This window comes from Muscardinus avellanarius, assembly GCF_963383645.1.
Source record: "Muscardinus avellanarius genome assembly, chromosome: 3".
Classification (NCBI taxonomy): domain Eukaryota; kingdom Metazoa; phylum Chordata; class Mammalia; order Rodentia; family Gliridae; genus Muscardinus; species Muscardinus avellanarius.
The window spans coordinates 133,185,586-133,206,371 of NC_137788.1; the positions used below are offsets into that span (position 1 = coordinate 133,185,586).

At 42.8% G+C, this 20,786-nt stretch overlaps 1 protein-coding gene across 3 annotated transcripts in view; it reads left to right on the forward strand.

The window, feature by feature from the left end:
• MAP2K5 (mitogen-activated protein kinase kinase 5) overlaps positions 1 to 20,786 on the forward strand; it is a gene marked incomplete at both ends in the record, with an annotated part of 273,181 nt that overhangs the window by 168,835 nt on the left and 83,560 nt on the right. For 2 of the 3 annotated variants that reach the window (XM_080690438.1, XM_080690439.1), the window contains one exon: positions 12,340 to 12,369. The exons of the other annotated variant lie outside the window; for it this stretch is intronic. In XM_080690438.1, the coding sequence (XP_080546564.1) occupies positions 12,340 to 12,369 (30 nt within the window). The remainder of the gene's footprint in view (positions 1 to 12,339; positions 12,370 to 20,786) is intronic. 3 annotated transcript variants of the gene reach the window in all.

The following is a 20,786-nucleotide window of genomic DNA, read 5'->3' on the forward strand; positions in this document are numbered from 1 at the left end:
TATTTGCTGAATGCTTACTATGTGGCAGGCCCTGTAGTAGTCACTGGGGACCCTGTTGGGAACAAAATTGACAAAATCCATTTCATCGGAGCCCACATTTTAAAGAGGGGCACTTGAAAATTGTCACTTGTTAGACACAAATCAACAGTATGGCATTCCAGGATTAACTGAGTGGTGTGCGGGTTACTTTTGAGATAAGATCTAAAAGATGAGAGGCTGAGGCAGGAGGATCTCTGGCTCAAGGCCAGCCTTAGCAACCTAGTGAGACCCCATTTCAACATCAAAATACAAAGGACTGGCAGTGCAGCTCAGAGGTAGAATGCCCCTGGGTTCAATCCCCAGTACCAAAAACAAGCAAAAAACTAAATAATGAGAAGGAACCAGTCTTCTAGTGACATATGCCAGCTCCAAAGTTCCGTGAATCTGTATTAATTTTGGAAACTTTGCAGTGGTGAAAACTACTTCTAAGCCGGGCATGGTGGCGCACGCTTATAATCCCAGCATTTGGGAGGCTGAGACAGGAGGATCGTGGTTCGCGGCCAGCCTCAGCTACTTATGCCCTTTGCAACTCAGTGAGACCCTGTTTCCAAATAAAGAATAAACAGTAAGGCAGGAAGTGTCGCTCAGAGGAAGAATACCCCTGGGTTCCATCCCCAGTACCACACACACACACACACACACACACACTACTTCTAGAATTCTATCAATACGCAAAGCCAATGACCTAGAATTGACTTTCAAAATCTTTCTAAAGATACTGCTGACCGTATTATATACTTAATAATAACTCCAACATTTTCTACAGCATTTACTTAGGGAATTCTTTTATGCACCTCATTTTATATTTAGAAATGAGGTTTTGGGGTTTTGTTTTGGGGGTTGTATGTTTTTGTTGTTTTGTGTTGTGTGGTTCTAGGGATGAAACTTAGGGTCATTTTACCTCTGAGCTACACCCCCAGACCTATTTTATTTTTTATTTGAAACTGGGTCATGTGCCACTATGCCTGGCTGAAACTAGAGTTTTTGTTGTTGTTGTTTTTAACTAAATAAATACTATAGAAGTTGGTAAATCATACCTCTTACCAGTGAGGAAGCTGGGCTGGCTCCAGAGAAGAGAAGGAAGGTGCCCGCATGTGCCACAGGCACCTGGCAGCCTGCCCTGCGCGGAAGAGGACTGGTACCAAGGCCTTCCACCGAGGGTCTTGTGCTCTTCTCTCTCACGCTGCTGACATCCTCTTAATGTCACTCTGACAGTGTGGTACTTTACATATAGGTAAACACTTAACAAAGCCACTAGCTGTTCACTAGCTCCTGTAAACTTCTTCCCATGGTGATGGGAAATGACTGAAAAAAGGAGTGATTGAGGCATCAGAGTTTGCTCCACCTTCTGAGCCTGGAAGCTCCCATTTTGCAAATGAGGAAGCTGAGGTTCAGGAGAACGGCGCAGTGCCTGGACCCTTCAGCACGAGGCGTCACGTGACCCGACTCACAGGTTGCGGCTGCTTCTTCCAGGTCGCTACAGAGAGGCAGGAGATCGTAGTTTGAAAAAACAAACAAACAAGCCGGGCGTGGTGGCGCACGCTTGTAATCCCAGCATTCGGGAGGCTGAGACCTGGAGAATCGCGGTTCGCGGACAGCCTTGGCTACTTAGTGAGGCCCTCTGCAACTCTGTGAGACCCGGTTTCAAAATAAAGAATAAAAAATAGGGCAGGGGTATAGCTCAGAGGTCGAATGCCCCTGGGTTCCATCCCCAGACCCGAAAAAAAAACAAAACAAAAACAAAAACAAAAAACCAAACAGATGCATGGTAAATGCCTGTGAGCAGATTAGATTAAGGAAGAGGCAGGCTCGCTAGCCAGTCCAGGCCGCTTTTCCGAGGATTAAACCCTGACTCTCCTGATAGCTGGTTCACTTTTACCGTGTTTTGAAATGTGCCTCTTGTCTTTCAGAAACCAAGGCTAGTTTATTTCTTAAGCACAGAAATTAATCTTCAATATGTCTACTATAATAGCAGTGAGTAGACAAGAATTCCACCTAGCTGGTAAAGTCATCCAGTGCTACCTCGTGTTATCAGTAAGCCTGGAAACCCTGCCTTCAGCGCTCCTTGACCAGTGGAGAGAAGGCGGTAAAAGAGCCTCAGATGCTCACAGACCTTGGCCAGGTGAGGCTGACCAGTGTCAGGGGAAGCCGTTCAGCTACTCAGTGACTGCTTAATAAGCCACTCAAAATTAGTAAACAGCCATTTCTTTACTCAGGGATCCTAGCAGGGCTGTCACATAGAGTTAAGGGCCTCCCCCAAGGGTACCATCTTGTGGTTAAGAATGGAAGATCCTTGCCGGGCGTGGTGCGCACGCTTGTAATCCCCACACTTGGGAGGCTGAGACAGGAGGATCGTGGTTCACGGCCAGCCTCTGCTACTTAGTGAGGCCCTTTGCAACTCAGTGAGACCCTGTTTCAAAATAAAGAATAAAAAATAGGGCTGGGGGGGGGGGTAGCTCGGAGGTAGAATGCCCCTGGGTTTCATCCCCAGTATCGCAAAAAAGAAGAAAGAAAAAGAAAAAAGAATGGGAGATCCAAGATGGCTTGACCTGTGTGCGCAGTGCCAGGTGGAGGCCAGGAGAGGCCCAGGACGTGCGTCCCTCCTCGTGGTCTCGCTCTCGTGCTCACACACACGCTTTCCTCTTCCCTCCTCATGGCTGGGTGAGGCTTCCTGGTGCTGTGTGCTGCTGTATGTAAAAGCTGCTCATCTCCTAAGGCCCAACCTGAGAAGTTACACAGGAGCACTCCTGCCACTTCCTGTTGATCAGAGTGTGCTCATGCTGAGGCGGTAACAAGTCACACTGGAAAAGAGCGAGAGGCAGACGCTGTTAGACCATCTCTGCAGGCACAGTACATGGCAGAAGGCTTTCTGAAGTGGTGGTGTCCACGCCGAGTTTTGGCAGAGTTTTGGTAGGCGGGCGGATTTGCAGGACAGTATTCCAGCCTGGGGCACAAACCAGAGCCAGGGCTGTGAGATATCACCTGAGTGTGTCTCCCTTGACTTTGAAATGTCTAGAAATAGAAGTGTAGACTAGGTCAAGCTAAATAGACGCCTCAGCCCCCAGCCCTGATGTCTTCTCAAAAGACCCACAGCTGCATAACTCTAAAGAGTAATTCAGAGTTGGAAGCCCACAGAGTGAGGTTTCTCAGATAGTATTGTTGTGATTAAAGCTTCCCACTGTCAGAGGACACAGGTCAGCATTACGTGCATGTCTTAAAGATTATCATTTCTTAATTCTTATTATGAGGATTCAGGTGGGTAATGAATTAAGCACACAAGATGGTTTTGGAGGCAGTCAACACTAACCTTTTCCTTCCTTTCTTGCTACCCTTTAGTGTGTGTATACTGTATGTGCGTGTGTGTGCACGATAGAGAGAGGGAGGGGGAGGGGGAGAGAGAGATTGAGAAAAACTGGGGTTGAATCCAGGAGCATTCTGCCTCTGAGCTACGCCCACAGTCCTATTTTATTCTTTCTGTTTTTGGTTTGTTTGGTTTTTTCCTGGTACTGGGGATTGGACCCAGGAGCATTCTACCTCCGAGCTACACCTCCGGCTCTTTTTCTTATTCTTTATTTTGAAACAGGGTCTCACTAAGTTGTAGAGGGCCTCACTAAGTAGCTGAGGCTGGCCCAAAATCTGCACTCCTTTCTCAGCCTCCCAAGTACTGGGATTACAAGCATGCACCACCATGTCTGGCTTTATTCTTTATTTTGAAACAGAGTCTCACTAAGTAGCTGAGGCTTGCTTTAAATTTGTGATCCTCCTTTCTCGGCCTCTCAAGTACTATGATTACAGGCATGCTCCCCACACCTGACTCCCTTTAGTTTTTAATAAGAAATAAGTCAACTGAAACATAATGCTTAAATATGGGAAAGTGGTACATACTAATCATTCTCTACAGTGATGCATAAGCAAGATGCCTTGTCAGTTAAGACTGTCAAACCCTAATACTAAAGAATTTGTGTACCACGTTCATTAAGGTACTGTAGCACAGAAACACCCAACCCATGCACCTCCAGGCTGACCCGGCTTGAGCAGGTATCATCACCATCAGGGAGTTTATCGGAATCAACTTATGCTTATTGTCAGCCTACTGCAGAATACTATTTCTGGTAGCATGGTGAACATAAAAGTTAATAGTTTAAAATTTTTTCTTAAACAAGTTAAATTTTTCCAGGTATTGGAGACCCAGGAAGACATAGAATACTACCAGCTATTACTAGGTGGATGAGATACACACCCAGGGAATGACACAGGTGAAGAGTGATATGACTTTGTCCACATAATTGTGGCCCGAATCTGGGACAAGGGGAAAAGCCAGAGTGCCATGTGAGCCAAGGCCTGAGAGGGTAGATAGGCTGGAGCACTGTCGACGCCTCTGTGGCACCGCCTCAGATTCCAGATAGGAAAGCTACCTACTCGGTGGTGCATTCAGAGCTGTGCAGAGATTTGGAGAACATTATTTTTTCTACTAGAAAAGCAAATTGCTTGCTTCACCCATCATGACTGAACTTTATCTCTCTGTAATTCAGAATCTGTCACTAAATCTCCTCTAATGCACAGAAGGCCATCAAGAGAGACCTTTGCAGTTGTTTTTAAGTGACTTTTAGAAATCTAGTTATATGCCCAGATATTTTAATTAGCATTGCTTTGAGTCAGGCTACTGATGAAAATCAACTTGGAATCATTAGGGTATCTACAAAACTACAGCATTGGCTCTTTTAAAATGCCCCCTTTTTTAATTTAACAATTAGCTATCTCATATTTGATGGCCTAGTTGAAATTTTATATTGCCCTTAAACACAGTATTCAACCAAAAAATTGTTACCCAGAGTTTTTGGTCTAATGTACACACACACACACACACACACACACTCACACTCACACACACACCCCACATATATACATAAATATATACTATCTTTTTTTTTTTTTTTTGGCGGGTCTGGGGATGGAACCCAGGAGCATTCGACCTCTGAGCTACAGCCCCTACCCTATTTTTTATTCTTTATTTTGAAACCGGGTCTCACTGAGTTGCAGAGGGCCTCACTAAGTAGCTGAGGCTGTCTGCGAACCGCGATCCTCCGGTCTCAGCCTCCCAAATGCTGGGATGACAAGCGTGCGCCACCACGCCCGGCAACATATACTATCTTTTAAGGGGGAAAAAAAAAAAAAAAAGAAAGTGATGCAGACAAAGTAGCATACTGGAAGAGAAAGAGGATTTATGTGTTCCAGGACAGCGGGATTAGGAAGACCCGGCAAGGCTTGAAAGATTCAAAACAATAGCATTTAGCATGGAATCTACTTCTCGCCATCCTCCCCCCGCCATCAGAATGAAGGAAGACAGTGTCCAGCTGCAGCAGTAGTTCGGTAGCAGGAGAATGAGAAGTAAAGGTAGTAGTGCCTGAGGGGTGGGTCATGAATTAATAATCGCTCTGTGGCGGATGAGCCCGTCAGAAGAGCTGAAAATGAGGAAGTTGCCTCGCAGAGCGCTATCAATCACTCAGTGACCATAACTTCCATAATTAGTGTATTTTATGGGCCTTTGCTTCAGTGGCTCGAAAGCACATATGCTCCATTCACAGCTAAACTTTGCCGGAGTAATATTCCAGGATGATTTATCCTCCTGCTGCACTGGGATATAGCCCTATATTAGGTGAAGATTGTGAACTAAGCTGCAATAAAGTGTAAGTTTAGGTACAGTTTGCCCAGGTTGAGACCTCAATGCATCATGCTCTTCAGCATTCATGGTTAGGCCACTGCAGGCAATCATTTTTAACAGTGAAACAAAGCAATTAAAGGGGCAGCGTTAGGATATTGTACTTGTGAATTACCGTTGCCCTCTTCCCGCTTAAGCGTCCACTGTAATGAGCTCATTTCTAATTAAAAAAAAAACATTCTGTATTAGAAACATTTATTTGTGATGCTGTCTTTTTTCCATTATTATTATAATCTAGGAGAGAATGCAGGGCCTTCTGAAAGATAGTGGAGTGTTTGATTTATTTCTTCGCTACTACATTTGGGCTCCTTAAGTTAAAATGAATTTATATCAGTGGATTGAGGTGAGATGAGAGGTACTCTTTGTAAAGTTGGCACAGGTGAAGGATCACGGCCCACGGGAACCTCACATTTAGGCTCTTTCTGCACAAAGGAGGGAAATGTTATTTAGACGCACCCGGCACTTTCCACACAAAAATAATGAGTTATTTGCGGTGGTTCACCCACCACACTGGGGGTCTCACGGGCCTCTGCCGACAGGGTCCTCTGCCATTGCCAAAGCATCTGTAGAGCCAAGTGTCCTAGTGACTTAACAAGCTTTGCTACCGACTTACAGTATGACCTTGGACAAATTAACTAAGCTTCTGTTTCCTCCATTAGGCCATAATTCTGTTTATGTTAAAAAGAAATAGTAGAGTTTCTAGGAAAGTGTTATGTGAAAATAAGTCTAAGCCAGGCATGCCGATATAAGCCTGGAATCCCAGTTACTTAGAAGGCCCAGGTAGGAGAATTACAAGTTTGAAGCCAGCCTGGGCAACTTAGTGAGATCCTGTCTTAAAAAAAAAAGGATGTGAGGATGTAGCTCAGTAATAGAATACCCCTTGGTTCAATCCCCCATACAATAAAAAAATTATATATATATATATATATATATATATATATATATTGAATAAGGAGCATGGCTCCACTGTCGTCTTTTTTGAGTTAAATATTTCTGCGCCACTTTTAATGATGATGGCTTTGAATTTCCTTAAATAGATACCAGTAATAAGCTTATTTTCACCAAGCATAGACAGAAAGGTGTACACCATTTGATTCTTTCATTGCATTTATTATCCCATCTTTAATTTGCAATGTATTATAATATACACGTTAAACAATAATAGTAAAACAAACTAATTGTCTTTAATTAAAGTGAATTAGGTTTGGATTTTAATCTATCTGTTGTCGTGAGAGCTGATAATGTGGAGGTCCCAGAGGTTATTAGGGCGTATTTCTGTTGGGCCTGGTGGTGTTCGTAATAACCCTCTTCCTCATAGTACTAGACACGAACAAATATGTCACTTCATCAGTCTCTGTTACTCGCACTTATGCCCCTCTGCAGGGGTTGCAGATTCCACAAGTTATCAGCTAATGGCGTTATACATTAAAAATTGAAGCTTTCCTCACTCCGAGGCCTTGCAAGGCTTTGTTCTTAAGCCCCAGACACTTTGGAGTGCAGCTGCAAACTATAGGCAGAAGATTAAATTAATTTGTAACTCTTTTTTTTTTTTGGGTCCCACATTACTAAATCCTCCACATTTAATTGAAACCTTACTTCAAGACGCTTTGTGTTCCTGTGTTCTTTGTTGTCAGTTTAACCTCCAAAGCACTTTAACACTGGTAAATTGCTGTTATATCCTTTGGATTGTTTTTTAAACCATTCAGTAAGAAGACAGTGAAATTGATACATGGGAAGAAAAGTAAAATCTTCGGGTAGATTTTGAGGTATTTAATATTTATTGTGGTTCTTCACCGGCATGGTTTCAGATGATTTAAGCTCTTTCTCGAGGACCGTGTAAATTGGTCTTGGGATGAAATCTCACCTAGGGAATTTTATGTAATCCAGTAGTTAAGTCTGATTTCTTTTAAAGTTTCCCTGTGTCTGAATGCGCCAAAGTGGCTGCCACATTTCTATGAAATGAAGGTTTAACTGCAGCGTACAATCGAAATGCAAAATCCTTAGATGGAAATTTAATTGTGTAAAATGTGCACAAGGTAATTAAGAACAAATTTTAGAACATTTCAGACTATAACATCCTCCTTCAGCTAGATCACTGGCTATATTGAAAATGCTTATTTTCAATTTGCAGTTATGTGGAGAAACATAGAATATGTCTAAATTAAGAATAACAGAAAAACCCAATGCTCTTCAGTATAACTGTACACTTCAAACTGCTTTCATTACATTACTAATATTTCTAAGTGAGCAGCTCGATCTCCAGAAACCATCCTGAGTTTGTCCTGCACTGTTTTCTCGCTCAACTATATGTTTTCCTCCTTATCAATTATAATTTTACGGCAATAATTTTTACCATCATCAAAATTCATTTTCATTACTTTACAAATAAACAGCTTCTATCCTAACTTCTTGTTAAAATGCAAAGGATCATGCAGTCGTTACATATTTGATGGTTGTTATGATTACAGAGACACACATACATGCCCACATGTATGTAACTTAAATGATGAAGTCCAACGTGTCCAAACGCTGCTAACCCAAGAGCAATTCATAGATTATGGTTAGCCAAATCAAAGATCAATACGGTGGCGCTAAGGAACATTTCGCGGTTTTGCAGTGAAATGTTAGCGCTTTGCTTTTATTTAAATGTATTCCCAACTGGTAACCACTTTCACAGCCTTCTTTTTCTGCCTTTTACCTAATAAATGTCCCACAACAAGTATTTCAGCAGCTTGCTGAATCTTAAGTATTTGGAATTAAAACGCACTTTTTTATTTAACATTAAATAGAATCCTCTCCCTCCCCCCTGTCTACCTTCACCCCCAAAAAATAAATAAGGCTTTCCCAACTCTTTTACAACGTGAGCTGCTCCCCTCCTGGGAGTGGACATGCTGTGTGCCTCTTGATGGATGGCTGGCACTTACGTGGGCCCACATTTTTCAATATGTTCTTTTAAGACTGGACTTAAGCTGCCTGTATTTAAATGCTTCTTTTGTAAAGATGATAAAGAGAACAAAGCTTTCTATTGGCTCAGCCCTAATCTGTTTGCTTTGTTGCAATTCTTTCTTCCCCTTTTGCTTTAACTGTTAACCTATTTATAAATCTAAATCTACATGCAAAGGTCATTGGTTGGCTGAACTTAAACCATTTTACTCAGTAAATTTAATTAAGAAAATACAGTGCAACTCATAAGCAAATGAGTTTTTTCCTAGTTTTAAACCAAACCACCCTCTTGAGTGCTGATTGCCTTGCCCGACCCCTGGTGATACAGAAACAGGCAAAATTAAAAAGGACATTAAAGCTTCATTAAATCTGAAACACATTTAGTACAGTGACATATCTGCAGGCCATTTCAGAGAAGATTACATACTCTCTTTTGTAAGTTTCCTAATTTATAATACCTTGACAATAAAAACTGAGGAAATGCAAGTAGATTAATAGACCAGTAGGGGTAAAAGATACAAAATGGCCCCAGGTCTGTCTGTCTCTGAAATATTCACTCAGCCCGTGTGCTCCCTCTCCCCATAAGGGCTCCATGTTTATTTTGACTTTTGACAGCCTCATGAAGAACCTGTTTTTTATGCAGCCATGTCTGCTAGGAGCCTTTTCTCCTTTGTACCTGGTGACAGACCGTCTCATCCGCCAATAAGACATAAGCCCAATAAGTTGGAACATAAGCACTGCAGTTGCTTTGGACCTGGAAGGAGAAGGACACACGTGGAAGCAGGCAGGGTCTGCTGGGGCCTGAAGCGACCGCTCTTGGTGCCAGCCCAATAGTTGCGCTGTCTGTGTACACTAGGGTAGAGTTGGGATCCTTGGACTCCTCGGCCTGGTGCCGAAGCAGCCAGTGGTCACACTCTGAGACGGCTGCTTCTGCAGTGTTGTGACCCAGGCAAGGTCAGTGTCAAGGAACCGCCGTCTGACTTGTAACTCCAAGGAGACCACCCCTGCAAGATGTCCTAGAAAGTTCTTCATAGCAGAGTTGACAGCTAGGATGCGTGTTCCACAGGGTGTCTGAAAAAGACGCCAACAGCCAAGCCAGACCCAGCAATGGTGTGTTCACCAAACCGAGTGCTGCCGCCTGTTCCCCAGCAGCCTGGGGCTGGGTTTTCAACCTGTCCTCCCGTGCGGTGGTCTCTTACAGAGCAGGTGAATGCTGTCAGCCATCCTCATTTACCTGGTACTAGTTGTGACGGAGGAGCCAAGTAGAGGCGTACACACTCCCGGTCGGCCAGAGCCTGGCCTCTCCAGGGACGGAGACAGACGACTCGAGAACCAAGGCTTTGTGTGGAAATGGGAAGAATTCACGTTTTCACCTTACGTACTCTTTATAAGCCTTCCACTTACCTTTCTTAATTCTTAAACTACAAGGATCAATGGCCAGTGTTGGCACTCGCTGTCTAGTTTAGATCTTGATGGTAAGCGTGGCAGGCAAACTTTGGCCTCTAGGTTGTGGGGACAGAATTCTTTCTTCCATGGGCCCTTAATGATGTGATCACAAGCACCCAGGTGAGTCCTCCAAAACCTGTAGGAGGGCTTGAGACAGAATGATCTAAATATTTTCCAGTAGTTTATTAAGCTGCTAGCATTTTTAGATGAGAGACCTTTCTTTCTCTGTTTCTCTAACTCCAAATGGAAGTATATGTGGATGATACAATCCACAGATCACGCGGTGATAGGTGGCATCTTTCTGTGAGCGATCACCTGTTGGATCAGTACAGAATAGTACCAGTGCCTGGATACCACAGTGACCCCTCCTGCATAGGTGTGCACGCTCTCATTGGCCACAGACACACCGTATTGTTAAAATGGAGGGCAGACCTACAGCCTGCACTGGCTGGGGATGGGGTGGGGGCAGCGAGTAGATCCCCTCCCCTTGCTGATTAGTAACAGCCTGGAGACAACAAACATAATCACACTGAACTCAGAAAGCAATTTAGGTGAACATCCATTTTCACACTCTCTTTCCATTCATCCCATCTTGTGATATTTTTATTATTTATACATAAAGGAATTTATTATATCTGTCAAATGAAATAATGATAGTGTAACTTTATAATTTGAAAATCCATATACATACCAATGTATATCTTGTATACAGGATATAAGCGTAAGGTAATGACACTAGGTATTCCAAAACACACACCGCACACACACACATATCCAAATGGGTGTTGGCCCTTTAGAAGTAATTACCTTACAAGGTCATATGGTTTATTCCTATTACATTGTGGTTCAAACTGATTCTCAAGCTTTAAAAACCTCAGCACCTTCATAGCTATCCTAAGTAACAAAATGTTTATTTTTTGTAGATAGCTTTGGGTTTTGGTAATATCTGTAGGTAATTCACACACTAGTCTGTACGCATAATTTACATGACCGAAAAGCAGAGGGATATGATTTTACATCCAAGAAACAATTCTAATAAAATCAAGTAGATATTCTGTTACTTGAGGTAATTATAAACACAGTTCCAAAAGAGGAGTTCAGAATGTTTGAGAAGTGTTAATTGCTTTGAAATAAGCCTACAGCCTTGCAAGGTCTAGAAGGGCAGTGTAATATGCTGTAAAGAACGCTGGATTAGGTCACAAATCTCAGGGTACTGCTCTGGTTTCCACTGTGGGAACTCCCTCAGAAATGTTTGGTATTCTGATCTGTGAAGTAGAATTATGCTCTGACAGAACTACTCCAGCTTCAGCATTCCCTGATGTTGCGCTTCTACTTTGAGAGAAGTTACAGATACTTACGAAGGGTATCAGGATTGAGGACGGCCACGTTATGTTGTGAGGTTTTGCCATTATTTCCTTTAAGTAGGTTATGATATATTTGTTAAATTTTATTTTACTATAGTATATCAAACCCATTCTCAGCTGAATCATTTTGCTTTTACAGGTGAGGTCCCAAAGACCCAAATTAAGTGACTAGCCCAGAAACAGAGACTGGATCATGAATCAAGCTAGACCACAAGCTCTGGGGATTCACTTTCCCAATTTCAGACCTAGGATTCAGTTCCAACCTCACAGCCCTACAGTGGCCATCTTCTCAACAGCAGTGGCTCTTCCTACTATAGAGAGAAAGTGAATGAAGAAACTTAACGAGTGTATGAAAATAATGGTGCGATTTCAGTTTCATAATATGGCCTCTTCCCCACTTTCTACAACTCTCATGTATACTTGTAGCTGAAAACTCTCCAGCATGGTGGGCTAGGAACAATGAGATGTTCGTCTTACTAGAGAAAAAGCCAACAGTTTTATATCCATCTAGAAGAAACAGTCGCACACATGTAAGCGTGAATAGCGTCCACAGAGCCGAGAACACTCCTAAGAGAAAAAAACAGAAGGGTAATGTTTACGTATTAAAATGAGAGTATTCTATCAGGGATGCAACATTGTCTGTTGAAAATGTCCATTCTAAATACAGCTCATAATGTAATTACGACAATAATTTAAGTTTGTGCATTTGAGGTTGTGAGCTTTTATATATTTGCTAGATGCAGTTCTGAAATTTAGTACTTGTCTGTCTTAAGGAGATCTGCCCTGCATGCAAATCTATAACTAGACAAATATTATTTCCTTTCCCAGCTTGCTCTTGGGAGGTTTCCATATCCTCAGGTAAGATTGTTCATTACTGCCGTTTGCCACTCTGACATTCATTCCTATGTATGAAGGTGCAGGGAAGCAACTGTGAACATTTGAGCCACGTACAAATAAATCTGTCCTGTTAAATTGAAAAGTGGTATCTTAAAGGAGTCATTTAGAAGTCTCTATTGATTTTTGATTTTTTTTAAACTCCAGATTTTTTTCCTCTTTGTTAAAGGTTGACAGCGATCACCATGCGCTTCCTTTGTGTAATGTTTGAGATGTTTTCTCTGGTCCTGGCCCAATACCATGTGCTCATATTGAGGTTGGAGGAGGGGCCCAGGCTCTTCTTCATTACCCTTTTTCAAAAGCTATTCAATTCAATTAAATTTTTTTGAGTTAAAGATTTTTTTTTTTTTTCTGGCTAGGCAAACAGCCCCTCACACACACAATTTTATGTGAGTGTGATTTCGTTTTGTTCCTTCCTATCCATATTTCTAACGGACTGTTTATCTTCCTAGCATTGCTGGCTGTAATCTTTATGATTTCTTTAAGATTTTTATTTTAGAAGGGTGCTAGCACTTAAAATACAAAGCTATTTTGTGGTTTGAGAACAATTCCCCGGTGTGTGTGGGGAAATAAGTGAAATGTCTAGAGGGATGAAGAATGAGTGAGCTGACTGTTTCCCTCTGGTTGATGCTCGCTGTTTTTCTGGCACGATGGTCTGTACAGGCCAAAGTGCCTGGAGGCATGTCTGATTTAAAGGTGGTGTTGGTCTCTGCTCTTTAAGCATCTATTAACTTGCTATTATTATGCAAATAAGTGTTGTATTACACATACTAATTTATGCATGGTTAGATTATGCAGATGCATCACAAACATGGTTATTGAATAATAGGAGGGGCTCATTCTCTCTACCCTCTTTATAAGCTGTTTTAAGTGTATTCTTCGGGCACCCATGTGGACATTTAGAGATCCTTCTCTGACTGAAATGTCTCTTTTGTATCCTTTTGCCTTCACAGTTAAAGTCATCAGATAAGTGGAAGAGAAATCATGGACGTTGTTAGGCTCAAGGGTGTTAGTCTCACTTTTCAAATCTGTAAGCCTCTTTGTTTAAACATAATCCTTTCCCTATAGAGAAAATGTAAAGTGTACTCTTGGCATGCACACTAGCAGTGAGCGAGATTTCAGTGTACGCAGCCTTGCTGCTTAGCTCTAGGTAGCCTATCAAATTAAAATCACATTTTCAGGATTTATAGCTCATTAGAATATTTATCTTGGTAAGCCTCCCGTTCTGTCAGTAATTTTTAAACAATTCACTCTTTGGCCAGTTATGTAATCCTGTAAATTTCTGAAAATGAACAGAGGAGGCCCTATACAATATAATCTCTCAAACAAATCTTGGTAGCAGATTTGAATGCCAGCTAATAAAAATCCCAGTGATTGAAAATGTAGCTATATTCTTGGGATTCCTGGCATTATTCAGCAATATCTGGTGAGTGATGGGTTTAAGAAGGCGATTGCCCTTGCCCTGGACAGGTGGAGCACTGGAAGGCCGTGGTCAGATTGGGAAGAGGCTCTGCACCTTACAGTGCTGTTTTCCTCGACATCTAAGTGTACATTTACTGGCTCAGTCGAGTGCAAGTTGAAAAATTCTTTCATGCTTAACTCCCCACTTAGCAATAACCTTTATGCCAGAACTGGGGAGGGGGGCTCTATTTCCTGAATTCTGACAGCATGTTTTTACCAAACTGGTGCTTTTACTTTAAATAACAGAAGTAGCTTTGAGCTCATCAGGCCTATTTCTTGGGTCTTTCAACAGAAGTTGGGGTGCTTTATTACTGCCATCTATAGCGACGTGGGGTAGAATTGGCATTTGTTTTATAGACTACTGTTGATGGAAGGTTGGATAATGATACCTTGTACATGCCTTTTCTCCCTTCTACCCTCAAAACACATGAAGAAAAATGTGTACTTTATGAGCACAGACTAGAGTGTGAAATGCACCTCTCTTTGGCCCACGTTATCTCATTTGAGCCAAGCACTCTGGGAGACAGCCTCCTCTCGTGAATTGGGCAGAGAGCATGGCTGATTCCTCACGGCTGAACCATGTGCTTCCATTGAATCCTAAGTGGAGTAGGCAGGAATCAGCCAGACAGTCTAAGGGTTGGAAGGGATCTCATACACCATCCAGGCAAACTACATTATCTCTGGGAAGCAAACACCCACGCTGTTTGAATACCTCTAGTGACAGGGAAACTCACTACAAAGCATTCATAGGTTCAAAGCAACATGCTATCTACCAAACTGAGGACTACTTCATCCTAATTATCACCCACTAGGCTGGTCCTTGCACCAATAAAAGCCTTTCATATACTGTTAAGATCACATGGTCTGAATTGTCTGTACCTGGGCTGAGGATAGCACCATGGAATTGCTGCTCTGGACCCAAAGGCAGATCAAGGGCCAGACCTGAGCATCTTCGCTTGGGTGGGGTGAGTTGGAAGAGTGGCCTGTTGGAAGGAGCTCTGGACCAGGAGGCAGAAGGTGACATTCAAATCCAGCTCGACCACAAACTCACCACAAACTTCATTCTTACTTTGGAGGCTCTTGATAGCTGCCTTTCCTGTCTGATCAGAGGTGTGCTGATCAATCAGATGATAGAAAAGTACCAAGCTCCACCCCCACGGCCCTCACGTGGGGTTTCAGCACACAACAGTTTCCAGCTAGGGAAGAAGATAGCAAAAGGATGTTCTTAGCAACCTGGCAGCCACAGCTGGAGCCCAGGGTAAAATGTGCGGAGGGCGAAGCGGGGGGGAGGGGCAAGCTTCAGGGCCCCTCCTTCCCCAGCCCTGCATCAGCGGGCTGACAGCATCTTTAGCAGCCCCTCTTCCTGCGGGTGACACAGGGAGGGTACAGATGAGGGAGGAGCATTGGGAAGATGTTAGGGAGAGCCAGCGGCCTGGGACCAACATGAAGGCTAAAGGGCTGGTTTTGTTAAGACCGTGTTTTGTGGCAATGATCATCCCATGCAGGGATTGTTCTGTGGTTTCTCTTAAGGCACACTGGTGCCTTGAATTAGTCCGGCACCTCTCCTACGTAGAGCTCCTGGCACTCTGTATTATCTGTCCCAGGCTGTACTTCCCACCTGCAGAGAACTATTAACTTCCAGCCTCCAGGCACCTTGCCTTCAGGAGGACAGGGTCTAGTTAAGCTTAGGACTTGGAGGCGTTAACCCCAGTCCCTAGCTCTGTGACCCCTCAGTTAGATTGGCTCTTCGTACCCCTGCTCTCCTTCCCCCAGCCCCACCAGCCCCTTCTAGTCTGCCTTCTCTGCCGGGGGTGGCCTTTTGTGTAGCCGGGAACTCTGGGCATCTGAGGGTTGTGCTTGATGACAAGGCCATCCCCCGGAGCCCTTTGCTTTTCTTAGCATGTGTTTAGTATAGTGACAGGAGGATCCAAAGGGCCTCAGAGCCCTCAGCGACCCCAGTGCCATTAAAATCTAGATGCCTGCAAAGCATATTCTACAACAGGATAATGAGAAATTGCCTCTTTAAACATCTCACAAACAAAGATGTCTCAATTTCTTAAACAGTTTAGCTGTAATAGTAGCCTAGAAAGACGTGCTAGTCTGGACAGGGACTGGAGCTGCATGTAGTTAATCGTGTAGATCCGAATCCAGTTGACTTAAAAAACATGACGGCGGGCAATGGCTTGTTTAATGACACCGTAATTTAGGAGAAACGAAAAGAATCACGTGCTGAAAATTGTCACCCTTCATCCCAACTTTACAACAGTGCCCTGCGTTGGGAGGATAGTGGACCCACTAAGGAGACTTCTCAGGGGAGGTGTCCACTCTGGCGTTGGAAGATTTGGTAAGCAAGATGGCACAGGAAAGTGAAGCGAATGCAGATACAAATGTATTTAAAGTACTTCTGCAGTGTATAAAAAATATTGTTCTTCTTTTGGCTACAACTCCTGATCTTGGTTAATAAATTACATCAAAATGACCTGAAGTTAAAAAAAGGGGGAAAAAAATCTGAGCAAATAGTGCCCCTGGTATTGTAAAGCTTTGAATGTTTTCACACCCCATTAATTTATTACTTCTCTTTCTTCATCTTTAAATTTCATTTTTTTTTCAAAAATTCCGACTCCCCGCTGCTGCAGTGATTTTCATCTTGTTGTTAATTTTCCCTGCTCCATATGGAGCTCCAGACATTTCACCTGGAGGCTGTACTAGATTTTGCTGTAGTGATCGTACTTCCGGAGGCCAAAACTGTCATTTAGGGTTCCTGGTGCATCTGTCTGCGCCAGGCTTTTCACTGGCATGGGAGAGTGTGAATAACAAATTGGATGCACCTGAGATGCGGATGATTAGTGTGTTTTGTGAATCTCCACGACTTGTAAGCAGATAGCTCTAGGGGGGAGGGGAGGAGGGCGGCACAGCCACCGTGGGTGAGTCCGTGCTCACACCTTACGTTTGGGGCCTTTCGAGGGAAGTGCAAACATCCCAGGCAGTCTGAGTGCAGAGAGAGTAACAAATATTTCATCCTGCCTTGTCATTGATTAGAAAAGAGCCTTTAATTTCATTTCACCCCATGTTGTGATTAATTTGCATTCTTTGTCAGAAGTTAATGGAGTTTTTTATGGTTCACTCTGAAATCCTTGAAGACATCAGACTTGATCTGATGTTTATACAACCGCCAGCGGAATTTTTTCGTTTGATTGATGGCAAGCTTGATGTTATTCCAAACGGCTTTTTAAGCTGTTTTTAAGAATTATTTGAATAAAATGCAAGCAAGATATTGTTGTAACGATCAAGATTATCTGTTAAAAATCTGTTTCAAATAAAGAAGATGATAAGTAGTAAAAAGGATCAAAAAGACAAGAGAAATAGTGAACGTCGATGGTTTTTTGTTAAAATGCATAAAAGTGGCATTCAGAGAAATTATTGCAATAGAGAGAGATCACTTTTATTGGGAAAAAAAATAGATCATCATCTGGCCAAATAGAATAATAATTAAGGCTAAGGTAAAAGACAAGTCTGAATCTTAGGGATTAGAAACCTTTACTACCAGTTGGCTGATTCTCATTTATCCCACCAGGTCTTGTCCCCAGTGTGCCAAGCAGAGCTGCTCTCCTGTCCTTAACTCAAGGAGAGGGGCTCTCAGGGCTGTTAGCCGAACAAAATGATGACATATATTACTTGTCTGAATAGAGAGGCCTTTTTAAATCCCAATACAAGTTAAACAGAAGTAGATAATAGAGAGTTTTAAATGAAAGACACGCATTCCTAATGGTGTAACGACTAGCCTTTTCCACAAGATAGTACCGAAATGAAAATATCCTGCGTTGAAACCAAGATGCCCACCTATTCGTGGGTAAGAAAAACGTGCGCTCACCCCCTGGACGCTATATGATAAAGTATGAGAGGAACCATAGGTGGCGTTTGCTTCCAAGTCCCCTGCTACCAGCCAAGGAAATATGTTTTGCAAATGCTTTTCGGCCACTAATGTCGTGTGCTTGATTGGGGGACTCGGCTTTGCTTCAGCAGAATCTTGCTTGATTTTACTGCTCGTGAGACTCACTCATAGGTCAAAAAGCGACTCGTCTGAGCACTTTCATTTAAAACAGATTAATTTATTTGCTGTAGCTGAAAGTTTGCTAAATAATTGGGTGGTTTTAATTGAAGTTACTACCTTCTGATCCTTGTATTAACATGATCTAAGGTCCTTTTTATTATATGCAATCCATATTATTGACCAAATTTGCCCTGTTTTCATTTAAATGTAAGCAACTTGTCAAGGAGAAAATATTTTCTTTAACTTGGCTTGGAAACCTATTTTAATGTAGCGCTTGTTTTTTTTTTTTTTCCAATTGACAGATTGTCTTTTAAACATTCATTTATTTTGTACTAATAAATTGTGCTCTGAATAGAGTATTTGTTTTATAATAGAGTAGAAAACTGATGTTCTTTAAACTATTTAAAAACATTAAACACTATTCAAATGCCAATGTCAAAATACTAGTTTTTACACTTAATTTTATTCATATTTTATTTTGTGGTACTGGGGATGGAACCCAGGGCCATTCTACTTCTAAGCTACACCCCCAGCCCTATTTTTTATTCTGGGGTGTGTGTGTGTGTGTGTGTGTGTGTGTGTATGTGTGGTACTGGGGTTCCTGAAAACCCTTCTACCTACGGGCTACACTCATATATATATATATATATATATATATATATATATATATATATATATAATTTTTTTTGGAAATAGGGTCTCTTAAGCCAGCATGGCTGGCTTCGAACCAGCGTGATCCTTCTGTCTCAGCCTCCCAAGCACAGGGATTACAAGCGTGCGCCACCACACCCGGCTATTCTATATTTTGAAAGTGTCTCACTGAGTTGCAAAGAGTCTCACTAAGTAGCTGAGGTTATCTGCAAATCTCGATCCTCCTGTCTCAGCTTTCCAAATGCTGGGATTACAAGCATGTGCCACTACACCTGGCTCTGAGGAATTTTTAAATTACCAGTGCCAAATCCTTCTCCCAGTAACCATCTCAAACCTATCCAGAGGCCTCATCATTTTATTTGCTTTGCCTCTGCCAAAGACAGAAAATGATTTTCTAGTTTGTCCTTAAAATAGAGCAAAAATGGGAGATAAGTTATCCACAAAGCATAAGTAGCTTAGAAATTTTCCATTAAATGTAAATTACCTGTTAATACTTTAGTTGAGGTATGTACTTAGCCAACCAGATTAGGAATGGCTGGGGTGTGTGTGTGTGTGTGTGTGTGTGTGAGAGAGAGAGCGAGAGTTTGAGAGATTGAGACTTGAACCCAGGGCCATTCTTCCTCTGAGCTACATCCCCAGCCTTTTTAATTTTGATATTTTGATACAGGTCTTTTGAAGCTGCTGAGGGTCTCACTATATTGCTGAGGCTGGCCTCAAACCTATGATCTTCCTGTCTTAGCCTCCCAAGTACTGGAATTCCAGGTTTGTACCACTGTGCCCAGCAATGCCTGTCTTTGTTTTTTAAGCACCCAGCCCAGGTTGACCTGGTTTCGTAGCACCATCTAAACTACTATATGACACGCATCTCAACTCGATATTTGTCACTGAGCATCTATTTTGTGCCAGCACTGTGTTAAGCACCAGGAGCACAGAACGAAACAGAGGCCGTCCCTGCTCCAAAGACCCCAACTCAGTGGGAAGAGAAACACAAAATGAGCAACTGCAGCTGAATTCAGAGGAGGCCCGGGGAGCTGGGACTCTGGCTGCAGCTTGAGAGGGAGGGTCAGCGTACTGGAGGAAGCCAAGAAGTTTTCACAGGGCAGGAGATGCTTGAGCTCAGGTGCTGAGTCCACAAGGGTGGGGAGAACAGCCTAGGCGCTCACATTACGCAGGGAGGCACCCGGTAAGAGGCAAAGTCTAAACTAGGGAGCTGCATCCAGCATCCTTACAGTGTGTTCAATAGGGACACACACACACACGCATTCATGTTAGTTTAGCAATTCCTGTAGGTAAGGGGTGTTTGTGTGTGTGTGTGTGTGTGTGTGTGTGTGTGTGTGTGTGTGTTGCTTGGGATTGAATCCAGACCCCTACCTAAATTTTAAAGCAGCAGCAAAAGGAAGAAAGGGGAGAGAGGAGGGAGGACACGCATCCAGGTAGAGCGCCAGAGACCAGATGAGGAAGTGGGTTCGAGGATTTCGTAATGTCTGAGGTGCCCGGTCTGAGGTTGGAACTTTCTGCCTTTGCAGCCCTCGCCCCTGAGGGCAGTTGGCGCGTGCCTCTGAGAGCTTCCCTGCCACCCTGTAAATTTGACTTGGCACATCATAGGACATTTTCTAGACCACTGGGGAGGAATTGTCAGGATCAAATGAGCCAAGGCCTGAGAGAGCTCTTTGAAAAACATAGGCTGGTAAACAAGAGCAAGGTAATAGTAGTATTATTTATATTTCCAGAAAGCACTTCAGGGATTTACCTGTGTTACTCTGAAAATATATGACCGTGTCTCACGCCAGGTAGGACTGAAATGAATTACCTTTCTGATCCCACAAGAGCCTTCCTTTACAGTCCTTCCATTTTGAGTTACAATTTATCACTCACAATCACAAATATAATATATAGGATTATGCACAGATTCTAGTCATTTTTAGTTCAGTAACAGGGATCGTGATTCTTTTACAAGTTTTAAATAATCAATTTGGCCTATAAATAAGATTGAAGTTTAAAACAGCGGCATCCAGTCTGCATGGATGTCCAAGCAGTGACGGTGCCCTCTTCTCGCCCTCTTAGACCCTGTGGCGGAGGCCTGCCACGTCCCCCTGAGATTCATTGGTACAGTCTGCTACTTCATGGAATCCCAGAATTCCAGGATCTAAGAGACCTTACATGATCTGGCCTAACTCTTATTCCACAGAGGAGGAGATGGGAGGCCACAGCGTTGAAA